An 18,324-nucleotide genomic window follows, 5' to 3' on the forward strand; every position below is an offset into this window, starting at 1 on the left:
AATGTGTCAAGTGTTGCATGGGACAAGCATAGCCGGACGCGCCCCCACTCCCCAGCCCAACCGCCAACATTAATCCTGTCCAGCAATAGGCGGGAGATTTTGCTGCACTTTAACAATCTTGATATTTAGGGGTGTTAGTGATGGACACAGGAAAAATGTAGCAAAGTGAAAAAAAAAAAAACTATTCTTTGTGAAGTCCGCTAGTTTAATGCACCCCCCTGGCTTAATCAACGTGTCTTCATGCACCCCCAAACAGCTCTACACAAACCCTGTATTAAATTCTAGAGTACCAACTGCTAGTGCACATCTTCCGAGGGCACATGTGCCCCCCAACACCAAATCAACATCCGCAGGGTGGTAAAATGGGAACAATATCGTGAAGGACTTCAGACAGATTAAATATGAATATCTTTACTCTGTTCATATCGCTGTTTGAACAATATAATTGCAATGAAAAAACATAACACATACAAGTCAATGTACAGATGGTTTCAGACTTGGAATAGCAATGTTGGAGTGTTTTCAGCGCAATGTAGGCAGAGCCAGGTGTACTAACCAGTAGCTCTACAGATATCTGGGGTACAGGGGCGCAGCCAGTCAGCAGTCTCCACTTTGCATGGTGTGGTTGCACTCAGCACAAATGTTGGGCACTTAGGAAGAAAGGACGTTCTGCTGCTGTCCCCTTTCCACCTGCCAGCCCATTCACTTCAGTGTAGAAGACCATGGCAAATCGTGCCCACACGCTTCCGTGGCATGGAGGTGGTGGCATAAGGCGTATACGGCTTCTGAGGAAAACAAAAAGGAGCACATGTGGGCACATCATGGCAGATTGCTAGTTTCTGATTTCAATAAATCTCTCTGGCGGACTATTAAAATATTCCAGCAGCATTAGACCGTAGTGAGGTTTTGCCTTCCGGTACTGACGAAGGCATGAGGATGCTGCAGAGTAACAAATCCCGGCCTCTTCAGGGATGGATTTTGGTCACACACAAACCATGGTGGCGCCTCGCCCTTGGAGCCAGCTCAGGAGAGGTGAGAAGGAAGCAGTTGGCCATTCTCCCTACGTCTCCCAATGTTGGTCTTGTGCCACACCCTGGATGTGTACAGTACGGCCACTCTTTTAGGCCTTATCCACAACAAAGCACAGCAAGGAGGAAAAGGACAGAGCAAAGCAGCAGGGTGGAAAACTGTCCCTTCGATGCCTGAGATCCAACAGGGAGGCTGACTGTCTTTGGGGCGGCACTAAGCTTCAGCCTACTTGGATACAGTGCCTTCAGGTCCTCAAGTGCCCCATGTGCCGCCTTGGAAAACTCTGGATCCCCAGTAGTGAGAAGGTCGAAGACGCAAGAATGGAAGTACACGTCCTCCACCTGCAGGATGTCCCGGCACTGCGCAGTGGCCGTCTCCACCGTGTAGGCTTTACGGGATACTGGCCAGACCGCACTGGACCGCTCCAGGCTCAGCCGGTGCTCCTGGATGAGTTCGCCCCTGGGGCACCCATGCAGGCAGAGCTGCAGGCTGCCCTCCTCTGAGAAGTTCAGAGTCTCCTCCGGCACTCGGATGGCGAAGGTGAGGTACCGGCCCACCTGGCGGATGAGGATAGTGCTGCCAATGTAAAGCGCTTGGATTTCTACTTGGCCAAGTGCCGGCTTTTCAATGATGCGCAGGCTACCAGCACCTTCAGCAAGCCCACCATTTCTTGTCCCATCGTTGAACGCCAGCGGAAGGTCCTCCGTTGAGGCTTGGTAGACCTTCTGCTCAACACAGCCAGGATAGCTCTTGAATATTACAGTGATCTGGAAGAAGGAAAAACAGCAAGTTTGAACGAGGTGAAAGTTTAATCTATATAACAAGCGGCAACAGGAGGGAAGAGACCAGACCACAATGCTTCGGATGAGGGTGAACGACTGAGCATCACCAGGTCTTATAGTTAGTTAGGCAGGACATGCCTTGCAATCTACCATATTCTGCAGGGTCTCGAGTCCCCAGACTTGTGTAGCCCTAGGACATTGTTCACTTGTTTCTGGAGATAAAGCGGGCAGCAGTCTCACTCTGTGCAATGTGTTGCTAGTTCTATCTCGCTGAGGCTGTAAGCACTACAGCGCTGGGCTCGCCCGTCTCGGTCTGCTGGTCAGGGAGCTCCTGCTCACTCACATCCTACGCCCGTGTTAGTGTATATTCTGCAGAAGGTGCTCTCACCCCTGCTCAACTTGTGTCACGGTTAGTTCTGCAGCACATGTTCTAACCCCGGCGCCTGTAAGACTTGTGTTACTGTGAGCTCTGGAGGGGACGGCTATCTTGGTATGGTAAAACAGTGATACACAATGGAGAAAACCCTTCAAGATGGATGCCGGCTTTGTAGCAGCAGACACTTGGGATGCGGTGCACTGCTGACGAAATGAGCAGTAAACAAGCGGCCGAGTGACATGGCCTAAGAAGCTGCCAGGTGCGCCTAGTAAATAAAAAGAGATTAAAGAGGGATTTACAAAAGGGAGAAACGATGAAACTCAAGTGAATGAGCTTCAGTCCCATGGCCCGTGCACCAATTTCAAGCAGCTGGTGGTGCGATCGGGCAAACTGCCATCATTCAAACGGTGACCCACTCTTTCATGCTACACCGTCATGGATGGAAACAAAACGTGAGTGACACCTAAATAGACCAATGCCGGATTCAAAGTCCCTGTATGTATTTATATGTATGCATGATTTTTATGTTAGGCCAGATCTTTTAAAAAATATATATCTAATCACACACACACACACACATACACACACTTCAATACACACACCTCCTAAGCGTGATGCAGAAAATGACAAACATCTATGAAGAATTAGATTGGCAAAATATACAGTCCTTCCCAAGAGGGCTACCAAGGATTGTCTGATGCAAATCTTCTACCACCACAGCATGTCAGAGGGGGATAAACACCAAAAGCTTTGCTCCCTACATTGCTTGGTCAAGTAACAGAATTCCTTGTCTGCAAGTTTTAAGAGCGTAACAATAATCCACCCTTAAATGCACACCCTCAGCCCCAGGATCGGAAGAGAAATGCAAAGCCATGATTCCAAAGCGGTGGGGGCAGCCTCGTATGAGGTCAGCGTGCTGATGTAATCAGATGTTGGGGAGGGGGTCTCATGGGGGGAGCGCCATCCGCCCATTAGCCAGTCGCAGGGCGTAACGGTTACGTCCTTGGTGCCTCAGCACCTCAGCACCGCAGCCAAGGGGTTAAAAATACAATTACATTTGGCAAAAATATAAACAACTCCTGCTAAGAGGGCCCAAGAAGCAACCTCAGAGTAAATCTTGAAGTCTCAAGATTTGTCCGAGAGGGTGGGCAACACCCTAATCCTTTCCCGCTATGATGATTACTCAGAGATCCCATGAAACAAAGTTGACTGCACAGGTTTCACAATTGTAACAAAAATTCACTCTTGCAGGCCTACTGCCCAACACATGCTTTTCACATTAAGTAAAGCCGGATCTATTGCCTTAGTCGTACGTTTTTATAACAACACATCAGACCTATGACAATTCAGACCTACTGCATTTAGCATAAGATTTCTGGTGAGGCAAAGAAGTCTAACTGAAGCACTATCTTCAAAAGAAGCACACACTTTCTGCGTAATAAAATGCTGGAGTTAGAAACGCATAGGAACCGGCCAAGGCCCTCTCAGTAGTGCTTCTCAAAGCTTTTTTTCTGTTTATCACATAAGACAAGCACTGCTACGGGGTCAAGCTAGAATTAAAAAGTTTTTGTTTTTTTTAAAAAGTGGGGGGGTGTTACAAATGGAGGATGGCTGAAGGCTTTGTAAGTTTAAGCTGTACATAAGTGATGGTTCCATGCCATGTTAACAGGCTGCGCTATATGTATCCACCAGATGGCGCCATTGCACTGCGAATGGGCCAAACCCCACCACAGACACTAATCTAAACCAACCACTAGCAGTTTCTCTTTCAACCAACTGTTTTTGCGGCCACTGTGCCACTCTGGACACGGGCCCACCTTATGCAAACCAGTACCGACCCTGCTCCTCATGGGAATGGTGCATCGCCCACCTGCCACTCAAGGCCCTGAGATTGCAGCAGTCCTACACTGACAAAGCTCTGAACATCCTCCACTCGAGTTCCCCATCAAGAGGCAGGGCAGGCGCACAGGGGCCCTGCTCCCAGGGTGTCCAGGCTCCTGGAAGAATGGCCGCCGTGGTTGTATTCCCTCCTCCCAGCTGAAGGCTTTTAAATACCAGTTTTAATGCAAAGCTGTACTTGAGCTGCGACTGCTCTTTCAAGACTGACAAGTTGTCAATACGGAGTAGAGAGGAAAACAGAAGATTGCTCCAAAAACTAAGACGTGTGCGCAAATTTGGGACGTAAAGAACTTGTGTTAAACATGTCCTATTTTTTTTGACAGTAAAAAAAACACCTTGAATTATACAACAACCAGTCCGTTGCCTAGTTGTGATCTCGACTAGTGAGTGGATTATTGCCTAGATACGTGAAAATGTACACAAATGACCCACGGCGTCAACATATTTAAATGCTCATAGCAAGCCACTGGGTGCGCTCATGCCTAATTCAATGAAGTTTAGACCTTTAAAGGGGATGCTCCACTTAGGAAAGGAGGTAAGGTCTTGGAGCAACCATTCCGCCGGCGTCAACAGGACCCCCTGAAGCCAACCCTTTCCTACGTGGCACAGGAAAAGTGTGCAAACCGGGCTACGCGAAGCCATCACAGCAGATGCTGTACGGGGCGGGGGCATCCTCCGGTATGTGGACCCCGACCGGCCTGTGCCCAAGGATGGCCACTCCCGGTGCACCACGCCCCCGCTCCAGGCTGAGACAGGTCTGACCACCTCCGAGGTCACTGCCGGCCTCCTCACCCTCCTGCACGAGGAAAGGGTCCAAAGCGGAGCATTCACAGTAGCCACAAGCTGGCTTTGCCAATGCTTTTTATTTACTTGTCCTCTCAAGAGCCAGCAGCTGACACCTGCTACCAAGGCTGCTCTTCTGCCCCTTATTTTTGTATTTTTATTTTACTGTCCTGACATGGCGGTCGGCCACGTTTGAAGGATTTATTGGGGGGCTAAAATGGCTGCCAGTCTTTCAACGCAGGACAAATGCACCGTGAGCATAAAAACAAAAGCAAGTGGAGGGGCCAGACTCTCGGAGGGAGAAAGAAAAAGGTTGGGGCGCCAGGTTTGATGAGCGAGGTCCTGGGGGTTACACAAGTATGTTCAACCAGAACCTTAATGCCAGTACGTGTGGGCTCCTTTTTAAGAGTGCTCACATGCGTGAAGCGTCATGGGCTGGTACCAGAGCTGGTGGGCATCCCCATTACCCAGTACCTACACCCGCCTGACTCTGGCATCCAATGTCTGTATGTGGATAACAGCCCTCGACAGCTAGCGGTGTGTAGGCAAGATCTAAGAACTGACCCAACTAGTCACCCAGAACACCCACTCCCATCCACCAACAGACCCCAATCTAAGAACTGATCCAAATAGTCCAAATAGTCACCCAGAACACCCGGGTCCATCCGCCAACAGACCCCAATCTAAGAACTGATCCAACTAGTCACCCAGAAAACCCGCGTCCGTCCACCAACAGACCCCAATCTAAGAACTGATCCAACTAGTCACCCAGAACACCCGCTTCCATCCACCAACAGACCCCAATCTAAGAACTGATCCAACTAGTCATCCAGAACACCAGCAGCGTCCATCCACCACCAGACCCCAATCTAAGAACTGATCCAACTAGTCACCCAGAACACCAGCAGCGTCCATCCACCACCAGACCCCAATCTAAGAACTGATCCAACTAGTCACCCAGAACACCCACTTCCATCCACCACCAGACCCCAATATAAGAACTGATCCAACTAGTCACCCAGAACACCCACTTCCATCCACCACCAGACCCCAATCTAAGAACTGATCCAACTAGTCACCCAGAACACCCGCGTCCATCCACCAACAGACCCCAATCTAAGAACTGATCCAACTAGTCACCCAGAACACCCGCTTCCATCCACCAACAGACCCCAATCTAAGAACTGATCCAACTAGTCACCCAGAACACCCACTTCCATCCACCAACAGACCCCAATCTAAGAACTGATCCAACTAGTCACCCAGAACACCCGCTTCCATCCACCAACAGACCCCAATCTAAGAACTAATCCAACTAGTCACCCAGAACACCCGCATCCATCCACCAACAGACCCCAATCTAAGAACTGATCCAACTAGTCACCCAGAACACCCGCGTCCATCCACCAGACCCCAATCTAAGAACTGGTCCAACTAGTCACCCAGAACACCAGCGTCCATCCGCCAACAGAACCCAATCTAAGAACTAATCCAACTAGTCACCCAGAACACCCGCGTCCATCCACCAACAGACCCCAATCTAACAACTGATCCAACTAGTCACCCAGAACACTCGCGTCCATCCACTAACAGACCCTAATCTAACAACTGATCCAACTAGTCACCCAGAACACCAGCGTCCATCCGCCAACAGACCCCAATCTAACAACTGATCCAACTAGTCACCCAGAACACCCGGGTCCATCCGCCAACAGACCCCAATCTAAGAACTGATCCAACTAGTCACCCAGAACACTCGGGTCCATCCACCAACAGACCCAATTTAAGAACTGATCCAACTAGTCACCCAGAACACCCGCGTCCATCCACCAACAGACCCCAATCTAACAACTGATCCAACTAGTCACCCAGAACACCCGCGTCCATCCACCAGACCCCAATCTAACAACTGATCCAACTAGTCACCCAGAACACCCGCGTCCATCCACCAGACCCCAATCTAAGAACTGGTCCAACTAGTCACCCAGAACACCAGCGTCCATCCGCCAACAGAACCCAATCTAAGAACTAATCCAACTAGTCACCCAGAACACCCGCGTCCATCCACCAACAGACCCCAATCTAACCACTGATCCAACTATTCACCCAGAACACCCGCGTCCATCCACCAACAGACCCCAATCTAACAACTGATCCAACTAGTCACCCAGAACACCCGGGTCCATCCGCCAACAGACCCCAATCTAACAACTGATCCAACTATTCACCCAGAACACTCGCGTCCATCCGCCAACAGACCCCAATCTAACAACTGATCCAACTAGTCACCCAGAACACCCGCTTCCGTCCACCAACAGACCCCAATCTAAGAACTGATCCAATTAGTCACCCAGAACACCCGCGTCCATCCACCAACAGACCCCATCCCAAGGACCCCGCACCAACTCTTTGGGGGCAGGTGCGCACCACCAAGGCTTTTGTGCTCTGCTATTTCGCAATGCACAACCTCTGTGGCAGAATGAGAAACCCGACATGCAAAGGATCACAAGAGAGGTGTGGGTTTGTTTCGTCGAGCATAAAGGATTTGAACAAATCAAAGTATATTTGAACAGTCTGCTGTGGGCACAGTTTCATGATGTATTGAGTTTTTCGATTTGGTTTGGACATATGTCTTAGTTCACTGTATGCACGTTTAGTTTTACATTAAAAAAGAGCAGTTAGACCAGGGTATCCAGAAAGGCACGTCAACAACATGTACACACCACAGACACGTGAGGCCGCCATGGTGCAGCGCTACAATTTGGCCCAGTGACAGTAAAGAGCTCCATCTCGCCAAGAGCCAAAATCCTGCGATTCCTCAAACTCTCCAGAGCTAATCACGAGGAAGGAGCGCTTAAAACAACCCTCCCGGGAGGAACTCGCCCGCCCCCCGCTCTCCGAGGAGTGCCCGCGCCCCGGACCGCTGGGGTGCGCCAAGGACTGAAGAAGGGTCTGCGCCCTCTCCACCCTCCCTCTCCCCAGAAGGTCCTGCGGGGCTACAAGCAACAGGAGTCCAGGAGCCGAGGAGCGACTCAAGGCGCTAAACAGAGGCAGAGACCGACTACACTCCTGCATGAGTGGGTCCGAGGGAGACCTCCGCTGACACACCGGTATCCACCGGGCTGGTGAGGCCGTGCATGGAGTCTGCCCCAGCCGTGCCTGGCGGGGGGCACTGATGGGCTTCCCGGGCAGTGCCAGGCGCTAGCCAGGGTGCCAAGGGCCTCTGGTCCTGATGCTGAGCAATACAATGTACCCCGGCTCCCAGATTCAGCTCCGATGCGGACATCACTGCAGGCTCCCTCGGGTTCAGTGCCGGTGACCACGACTGACCCGGGGCACAGCGCATAGAGCTTGTGTTGTCTGTGTTTATCCGCTTTTAGAGGGCCTCTCATCGTTATGGGTTTTGTGTAAACAAAGGGGCGCTGGGCGCTCTTTGGTACATTATCTTGTGTGTGTAATTAACTTTTACCATGCTCACCTGAACTCCATTAAATCTCCTTCCATCTAAGCCAGCATTTCGTTTCGGAACACAATCTGGCATTATGTTGCGTAATCCCTTATACACTAAAAGTTGGATAAGTCCCTAGTAAACCAGCGCGTTTTCGTCTCGTACACGAGCACCGGCTGCAACAGTATCTGCTCTCTGTGATGTTACCTCAGCAGGGCCAGCGAGTCCCAAACCATCACCAGGATGTCAGCATGTTCCTCACACCTGTGATCAGAAGCGTGCCTACCCTCACTAGGAGTCTAGATTAAATGAGAATAAGTTTCAAAAGTCAAGAGTGTGTAGGTTACACTCCAAGTTTACAACAGTGCATATCATTTGTGAAAACTTTGAAAATGTAGCTTCTCTTTTTAAAAAGAAAAAGAAGTTAGGGCGTGTTATGTGGATCTCGCAGGTTTGTATCCGAACCATAATGCAATCACCAACCAGTGGCCTGCACCCCGAATGGTGCCCCGACAGGCTGCAACCCTTGGACCCAACACGATCACCTTCGCATCCTATTTCTGGGCCCAACTCTTACTTTAGCCGTAAAAATCGCCCACGCCGTTCCTGGGGCCGTAAAACGCGGATGTTTCTACCAGAGCCTTTGCTGCTCTCCCTTCAGATCTCATTTTTAGATTCTTAAATATTTTTTTTCCCCCACAATTTGCTTTCAGACTTTAAATTTTGGATTTGTGCTCTTCCCAGCTTTTGTTGTCAATCTGGTGACTGATGCCTCACAAAGATGGCGCCGAGGACTGGGCACTGACTGCTTCCCAGGCCTGTTACCCCCGCCAGACAGCAAGCATAGCACACACACTCCATTATGCCCATAAAGATGCCAGTCACATGCTGCCCGAGGCGCGAGCATCCTAACACGGTGCACGGTAGCTTTGGTGTCATTAGGCAGATGTGAATGGATATTAACTGGGAGAACCACGCCACTATGTTGAATAAACTGTAAAATTAGATTAACTGGGTAAAAAAAAAAAAAAAAAAAAAACTGCATTGCGGATCCATCGATTTGCACCAAAAGGCGCATCTAACTGAATACAGACCGACTAAACTCACACGCCTTACATGGCGGCGCTATTTACCCAACAACCAGACATCCTGATCTTGCAAGACAGGTCAGCCATGGTTCACTGACAAAGGGGCGACCAAACTAAACTTGTGTTAAAAGTCACATATCGCCAGGGCAACAGACAACCCATCACTGCCCAGTCGCCCCATGGGAGGTCCACCAGTACATAAAAACTAAATATTATTGGGACCGACGGGTCGATCATTCTATTTGGAGACCTGTTACGCTGAAAGATTATTATTATTTTTTTTTTTTTAAATGATAGCCTCTACCTATTCCTAACCTTCAATCAAAAAGGATTGCTTTTTCACCATCTTAAAGTGCCTCCATCCCTCCTCTGCACGTCCTCTGTTGCCATCGGTCTAGAAATGGCCTGAATTCCTTCCTCTAGGCCAGTGGTTCTCAACCTGTGGTCCGGGGCTCCCTGGGGGTCTGTGAACCCTCCTAAGGCGGGGGTCTGCGACTGCTTGGAGAACTAAAGAATATTAACAGATTAGGTCCAAAGCTTTCAGTAATGACTTAGTAGGGGGTCCCTGGACTCCAATAGTGATTCAGTGGGGGTCCCCGGGTTCCAGTAATCATAACGTGGGGGTCCACAGAAGTGAAAAGGTTGGGAACCACTGCTCTAGGCCTCTCCTCTGGGGACATCAGAAGCATGGATACCAGAACCCTGGAGGGGAGAGTAACACGAGGTGTAGAAGAGAGGACTAGCGAAGGGTCCTGGATGCTCAGAAGGGGCTACGGAAGGGACCACAGATGGCTACAGCAAGCTGCGGCAGGGAGCGAGGCAGGTTCGCTGGAGGACCTGCACTGGTGGTCCGCAGGAGCCTACCATGTCCTGGTGGTGACCACCAGGCAGCCTCTAGGAGGCAACAGCCTATTTCAAGCTCTGCTGGGACATGTGTGTGCTGTGATCAGTTGCAGGTGGCCTAGAGGAACACAAATGTGTGGATTAAGGGTTACAAATAAGCCTTGGCAACATTTCAATTACTCTGGAGTAGCAGCAGTAATGTTGTGTTACACTTGTGACTCAAATTCACCAAATATTACAACAAATTCACCAAATATTATAAGATTACGCCTGTTTGTCTAATTTTGCACATTTTCGGGCAAAAAATCTTACTCAAAAGCGTAGGGCCAGACCCCGAGTGCTGTTTCTGTTCTGCTGCATTTAGCACTATTTTTCTGAATGCAAAATAGACCATCGGTCCATTTTGGGCGCACAGGGGCATTTTGTGTTAGAAAATAGCCCTGAAGGCGGGGTACCAGGGATCTGCTCGGACGGGCAGTGTGCTGGCACACACTACGGGATTGTCTGCAGGACTCAGGGGAGCAGATCCAGGTGGCCACGTCGGATGAAGCTAAGAGGCCCCACGAAGGAGGCAGTGGCGAGCCAAGGGGACCCCACGGGGACCCGTGGAGGTAAGGGGGTGCGAAGGAGCCATGAGGCGTCAGGCTGGGGTACAGGAGTGACACGCCTCGAGGTAGCAGGGGTACATGGGCGGGAACGCAAGCCTCGCGTCTCCACAATACACAGTCCTTACCTTGTTCGTGGCTGTGGCACTCGACCCGGGCGCCACAGCGACGTTGGTGACCTGGACGGAGAGGTGCTGGTTGTCAATGAGGGGCCAGGCCCCCTGCACTTTGCAAGTCTGAAACTCATCCTTGAACGTCCTCAAATGAGGGTCCCCAAACAATCCACAGTGGGCATAGCGCCTCGGAGTGTCGGCCCTGGTCACATAGGTGCAGGCCTCTGCGAGCGAGGGGCCCGGGGGGTCCCGGCGCTTGGCCACGGAGGTGGGCCCGTCGCTGGAGCAGTTGTGCTGGGAGAAGAGTTCCCGGATGCGGAACACGGCCGAGTGGTACCCCAGGTCCCCCCGACAGGCCCTGGCAGTCCTCCTGGTGCAGTGCGCGTAGGCGCGCAGCGCCGTGCAGTAGTCCCCGTCCGTGGGGGGGTCCTCGGGCGCGGCGTGGCTGGGCGAGGAGGCCGACAGGTACTCACTGTTGCACCACTGGATTTTGCACTGCTGGCTATGCACTGAAACAAGAAGAGAAGGAGTGAAAACCACGGGAAAGAAGTACAGCCACACAAGCACCCCGACATCATCCGTGGCCTCTACCTACAGCGGCCACGTGGCTCCATCTCACCTCTGACCAAACTACAACCTGTGGCAGATCCGTGGCCTCACTACCTACAGCGGCCACGTGGCTCCGTGTCACCACTGACCACTGTACAACCTGTGACCTCACTACCTGACGTCAGTACCTACAGCGGCCACGTGGCTCCATCTCACCTCTGACCAAACTACAACATGTGGCAGACCCGTGGCCTCACTACCTACAGCGACCACATGACTCCGTGTCCGTACTGACCACTGTACAACCTGTGACCTCACTACCTGACGTCAGTACCTACAGCGGCCACGTGGCTCCATGCCACTACTGACCACTATACAACCTGTGGCCTCACTACCTACAGCGGCCACCTGACTCCGTGTCACTACTGACCACTGTACAACCTGTGACCTCACTACCTGACGGCAGTACCTACAGCGGCCACGTGGCTCCATGCCACTACTGACCACTATACAACCTGTGGCCTCACTACCTACAGCGGCCACCTGACTCCGTGTCACTACTGACCACTGTACAACCTGTGACCTCACTACCTGACGGCAGTACCTACAGCGGCCACGTGGCTCCATGCCACTACTGACCACTATACAACCTGTGGCCTCACTACCTACAGCGGCCACCTGACTCCGTGTCACTACTGACCACTGTACAACCTGTGGCAGAGCCATGACATCACTACCTACAGCGGCCACGTGGCTCCAGGTCACCGATGATCACAGCGCACTTGTTACATCCTCTCAAGACCCATAATACCCCAAGGCCCCCCAACTAAGGATGGGGAGCACGGACCCACTTATTTAGAACAAGGTGGCCTGATGCTCTTGTGGACAACGCGCACACCAAGCCATGTGCACTAAGTGTGTGTGGTGGAAAGCCCCCTCCCCCAAAGCTCTGGATGGAACGCCCCCCACCCCAAGAACTTGATGAAAAGCCCGCCAACACCCCCGAGCCCCCCGATCTGGGTGGAAAGCCTCCCCGCCCGGGCCCCGCAGCCGGGAGGAGAATGGCGCCTCTGTGCTCCGGCCGCCGAGCCTTGTTTTCTTTGGCAGGGGCCAAACCCTGGCGTGGGGGAGGGGCGGGAAGAAAGTTGTGCAACACCCCAAAACACACCGTCGGGGGCGCCATACACGGACTGAGGAGAAGAGGGGTACGAACCCAGCAGGAGGTGGTGAAGCGTCGGGGGATCTTCTCGGCCTGCCCGATCAAGGGCAGGATACCGAGGACCCCCATCGCTCGAGACCTGAGACTATGTGTAACCCCCAAAACCTAACGGGAAATTAAAGGGGTATGGTGCGGGTCTGCGGTTAATCATCGACCCCCCTCCCCGACGAAAGATCTGGTCACGAGCACCATTATTGAGGCGCAGGCCACCCCCTTAAAAAAGGGGGGGAAACTCAAAATGCCAAACCCACACGTTCTAGAACCTGCAAATGCCCCCCAAAGTGCACCTCCTCTTCGGTGAGCCGCCGTGCCCCGCCCCCCAACCTGTACACACCCCTGCACCGCACCATCAGACCCCGAGGGTGTACTGTCCCCCTGAACCCTCTTCTACACGCGCACACACCATCAGACCCCGGGTCCTGCACACACACGCACCCCATCAGACCCCGGGTGTGTACCGTCCCCACTGAACCCTCTTCTGCACACACACACCCCCCAGAGCCCGGTGTGCACCGAGCCCTCTCCTGCGCGCACACACCCCACCATCAGACCCCGGGTGTGCACCGAGCCCTCTCCTGCACACACACACACCCACCATCAGACCCCGGGTGTGCACCGAGCCCTCTCCTGCACACACACACCCCACCATCAGACCCCGGGTGTGCACCGAGCCCTCTCCTGCACACACACACACCCACCCTCAGACCCCGGGTGAGCACCGAGCCCTCTCCTGCACACACACACCCACCCACCATCAGACCCCGGGTGTGCCCTCTCCTCCACACACACACCCACCATCAGACCCCGGGTGTGCACCGAGCCCTCTCCTGCACACACACACCCACCCCCACCATCAGACCCCGGGTGTGCAGGAGAGGGCTCGGTGCACACACACACCCACCATCAGACCCCGGGTGTGCACCGAGCCCTCTCCTGCACACACACACCCACCCCCACCATCAGACCCCGGCTGTGCACCAAGCCCTCTCCTGCACACACACCCCCACCCCCACCATCAGACCCCGGGTGTGCACCGAGCCCTCTCCTGCACACCCCCACCCCCACCATCAGACCCCGGGTGTGCACCAAGCCCTCTCCTGCACACACACACGCACCCCATCAGACCCCGGGTGTGTACCGTCCCCACTGAACCCTCTTCTGCACCCCCCCCCCCCCCCCCCCAGAGCCCGGTGTGCACCGAGCCCTCTCCTGCGCGCACACACCCCACCATCAGACCCCCGGGTGTGTACCGTCCCCACTGAACCCTCTTCTGCACACACCCCCCCCCCAGAGCCCGGTGTGCACCAAGCCCTCTCCTGCGCGCACACACCCCACCATCAGACCCCGGGTGTGTACCGTCCCCACTGAACCCTCTTCTGCACACACACACACCCCCCAGACCCCGGGTGTGCACCGAGCCCTCTCGCGCGCGCACACACACACACACCCACCATCATACCCCGGGTGTGCACCGAGCCCTCTCCTCCACACACACCCACCCACCATCAGACCCCGGGTGTGCACCGAGCCCTCTCCTGCACACACACACACCCACCATCAGACCCCGGGTGTGCACCGAGCCCTCTCCTCCACACACACCCACCCACCATCAGACCCCGGGTGTGCACCGAGCCCTCTCCTCCACACACACACACACCCACCATCAGACCCCGGGTGTGCCCTCTCCTCCACACACACCCACCCACCATCAGACCCCGGGTGTGCACCGAGCCCTCTCCTGCACGCACACACACACACCCACCATCAGACCCCGGGTGAGCACCGAGCCCTCTCCTGCACACACACACACCCACCATCAGACCCCGGGTGTGCCCTCTCCTCCACACACACCCACCCACCATCAGACCCCGGGTGTGCACCGAGCCCTCTCCTGCACGCACACACACACACACACACACCATCAGACCCCGGGTGTGCACCGAGCCCTCTCCTGCACGCACACACACACACCATCAGACCCCGGGTGAGCACCGAGCCCTCTCCTGCACACACACACCCACCATCAGACCCCGGGTGTGCCCTCTCCTCCACACACACCCACCCACCATCAGACCCCGGGTGTGCACCGAGCCCTCTCCTGCACGCACACACACCATCAGACCCCGGGTGTGCACCGAGCCCTCTCCTGCACACCCACCCACCATCAGACCCCGGGTGTGCACCGAGCCCTCTCCTGCACACCCACCCACCCACCATCAGACCCCGGGTGTGCACCGAGCCCTCTCCTGCACACCCACCCACCATCAGACCCCGGGTGTGCACCGAGCCCTCTCCTGCACACCCACCCACCATCAGACCCCGGGTGTGCACCGAGCCCTCTCCTGCACACACACACACACACCCACCCACCATCAGACCCCGGGTGTGCCCTCTCCTCCACACACACCCACCCACCATCAGACCCCGGGTGTGCACCGAGCCCTCTCCTGCACGCACACACACACACCATCAGACCCCGGGTGAGCACCGAGCCCTCTCCTGCACACACACACCCACCATCAGACCCCGGGTGTGCCCTCTCCTCCACACACACCCACCCACCATCAGACCCCGGGTGTGCACCGAGCCCTCTCCTGCACGCACACACACACACACACACCATCAGACCCAGGGTGTGCACCGAGCCCTCTCCTGCACACCCACCCACCCACCATCAGACCCCGGGTGTGCACCGAGCCCTCTCCTGCACACCCACCCACCCACCATCAGACCCCGGGTGTGCACCGAGCCCTCTCCTGCACACCCACCCACCATCAGACCCCGGGTGAGCACCGAGCCCTCTCCTGCACACACACACCCACCCACCATCAGACCCCGGGTGTGCACCGAGCCCTCTCCTGCACACACCCACTCACCCACCATCAGACCACGGGTGTGCACCGAGCCCTCTCCTGCACACACACACACCCACCATCAGACCCCGGGTGTGCACCGAGCCCTCTCCTGCACACCCACCCACCCACCATCAGACCCCGGGTGTGCACCGAGCCCTCTCCTGCACACCCACCCACCATCAGACCCCGGGTGTGCACCGAGCCCTCTCCTGCACACCCACCCACCATCAGACCCCGGGTGTGCACCGAGCCCTCTCCTGCACACACCCACTCACCCACCATCAGACCACGGGTGTGCACCGAGCCCTCTCCTGCACACACACACACCCACCATCAGACCCCGGGTGTGCACCGAGCCCTCTCCTGCACACCCACCCACCCACCATCAGACCCCGGGTGTGCACCGAGCCCTCTCCTGCACACCCACCCACCATCAGACCCCGGGTGTGCACCGAGCCCTCTCCTGCACACCCACCCACCATCAGACCCCGGGTGTGCACCGAGCCCTCTCCTGCACACACACACCCACCCACCATCAGACCCCGGGTGTGCACCGAGCCCTCTCCTGCACACACCCACTCACCCACCATCAGACCACGGGTGTGCACCGAGCCCTCTCCTGCACACACACACGCACCCCATCAGACCCCGGGTGTGCACCAAGCCCTCTCCTGCACACACACTCCCACCATCAGACCCCGGGTGTGCGAGGAGCAGGGCCGTGAATAGTGTCCCGGAGCAGGGTAGGGGGCGAGGGGCAGTGTGAAGGGATGAGAGGGGCAGGGCAGGGGCCAAGGGGCAGTGTGAAGGGATGAGAGGGGCAGGGGCCAAGGGGCAGTGTGAAGGGATGAGAGGGGCAGGGGCCGAGGGGCAGTGTGAAGGGATGAGAGGGGCAGGGGCCGAGGGGCAGTGTGAAGGGATGAGAGGGGCAGGGCAGGGGCCGAGGGGCAGTGTGAAGGGATGAGAGGGGCAGGGCAGGGGCCGAGGGGCAGTGTGAAGGGATGAGAGGGGCAGGGCAGGGGCCGAGGGGCAGTGTGAAGGGATGAGAGGGGCAGGGCAGGGGCCGAGGGGCAGTGTGAAGGGATGAGAGGGGCAGGGCAGGGGCCGAGGGGCAGTGTGAAGGGATGAGAAGGGCAGGGGCCGAGGGGCAGTGTGAAGGGATGAGAGGGGCAGGGCAGGGGCCGAGGGGCAGGGCAGGGGCCGAGGGGCAGTGTGAAGGGATGAGAGGGGGCAGTGTGAAGGGATGAGAGGGGGCAGTGTGAAGGGATGAGAGGGGGCAGTGTGAAGGGATGAGAGGGGGCAGTGTGAAGGGATGAGAGGGGCAGGGCAGGGGCCGAGGGGGCAGTGTGAAGGGATGAGAGGGGCAGTGTGAAGGGATGAGAGGGGCAGGAGTCGGGGGGGGGGGTGCAGTGTGAGAGGAGCAGGGCAGGAGCCAGGGGGGGGGGGCAGTGAGAGGAGCAGGGCAGGAGCCGGGGGGGGGCAGTGTGAGAGGAGCAGGGCAGGAGCCGGGGGGGGGGGGGCAGTGTGAGAGGAGCAGGGCAGGAGCCGGGGGGGGGGGCAGTGTGAGAGGAGCAGGGCAGGAGCCGGGGGGGGGGGGGGCAGTGTGAGAGGAGCAGGGCAGGAGCCGGGGGGGGGGGGCAGTGTGAGAGGAGCAGGGCAGGAGCCGGGGGGGGGGGGGGCAGTGTGAGAGGAGCAGGGCAGGAGCCGGGGGGCAGTGTGAGAGGAGCAGGGCAGGAGCCGGGGGGGGGGGGCAGTGTGAGAGGAGCAGGGCAGGAGCCGGGGGGGGGGGGGGGCAGTGTGAGAGGAGCAGGGCAGGAGCCGGGGGGGGGGGGCAGTGTGAGAGGAGCAGGGCAGGAGCCGGGGGGGGGGGGGCAGTGTGAGAGGAGCAGGGCAGGAGCCGGGGGGGGGGGGGCAGTGCGAGAGGAAGGGGGGGTAGTTTAAACGGAGCAGGGCAGTGTGCGACGGGGTAAGAGTCGGGAAGAGCAGAGTGGGGCAGTCCCGGGGGAGGGCAGTGTACGAGACAGAGGCCAGGGTGTCAGGGAGGGGGCCCTGCTGTATGAGGGAGGGGGGCGGAGGCAGGTCACCGTGGAAGGGCGGCGGTGAGGCAGATGGACCGGGGTAGAAGTTTTCTCTGCAGCGATAACTGCCCCTTTCCAGAGCCCCCCCTATTCTCCCCTCTTGAGGGCCACTGCCCTCCCCTCCTTCGACCGCCTCGAGTCCCCCCTTTCCTTCCATCAGTAACTGTGCACACTGACTCTGGTACCCCGGCTCTGGTACCCCGGGCAGTAGCACCCTCCCCTCTAGTTACCCCAGCTGTACCTGCAGGAGCGACGCATGCGCAGACGGCCAGGAGCATGATTCCGCGCAGCCGCAGTAGGAGCGCCTCCCCCATGCCCATCCATCCGGCTCGTGCCTGCGGGAGCCACGCGCTTCCAGTGCGCACTCTCTGCGGAGCGACGTATGACTGAGCGCGCGGGCAGCGTACGACACAGCAGCACCGCGCGCAGTGCAAACCCCCCCGGCGTGGGCACGACCAATCCGGAGGGTCGAACACGCCCCCGTGAACTGCCCATTGTCGATTCAGCCAATCCCCTCAGTGGGCGTCCCTCTTAGGCCCGTCCATATTGTACGTCAATCATAGGCGTCAGCTGCGCCGCACCCCGAGACATGGCCAATCCCTACTGACAATTCACTAAGTGACACCTGTGTTGTCCAACCAGAGGTGAACAGTAAGC

General features: G+C 56.3%; 1 protein-coding gene across 1 annotated transcript; it reads right to left on the minus strand.

Moving 5' to 3' along the window:
• Positions 1 to 395: 395 nt before the first annotated feature.
• On the minus strand, positions 396 to 18,074 carry LOC138268441 (repulsive guidance molecule A-like). The gene is made up of 3 exons (XM_069218068.1): positions 17,909 to 18,074; positions 10,982 to 11,475; positions 396 to 1,796 (listed from the first exon to the last, which is right to left on the minus strand). The coding sequence occupies exons 1-3, from the start codon at positions 17,985 to 17,987 to the stop codon at positions 1,128 to 1,130; spliced, it is 1,242 nt and encodes a 413-aa protein (XP_069074169.1). The 5' UTR covers positions 17,988 to 18,074; the 3' UTR covers positions 396 to 1,127.
• Positions 18,075 to 18,324: the final 250 nt, after the last annotated feature.

Source organism: Pleurodeles waltl, chromosome 12 (assembly GCF_031143425.1).
Source record: "Pleurodeles waltl isolate 20211129_DDA chromosome 12, aPleWal1.hap1.20221129, whole genome shotgun sequence".
NCBI classification, from domain to species: Eukaryota; Metazoa; Chordata; class Amphibia; order Caudata; family Salamandridae; genus Pleurodeles; species Pleurodeles waltl.

Bases quoted from the DNA above. Each gene is read 5' to 3' on its own strand.
- LOC138268441 (XM_069218068.1), bottom strand. From the start codon at position 17,987: ATGGGCATGGGGGAGGCGCTCCTACTGCGGCTGCGCGGAATCATGCTC. The intron at 11,476-17,908 runs GTACAGCTGGGG...TTCTTGTTTCAG, and splicing joins CGCATGCGTCGCTCCTGCAG to TGCATAGCCAGCAGTGCAAA. The intron at 1,797-10,981 runs GTAAGGACTGTG...TCCTTCTTCCAG, and splicing joins GTGCCACAGCCACGAACAAG to ATCACTGTAATATTCAAGAG.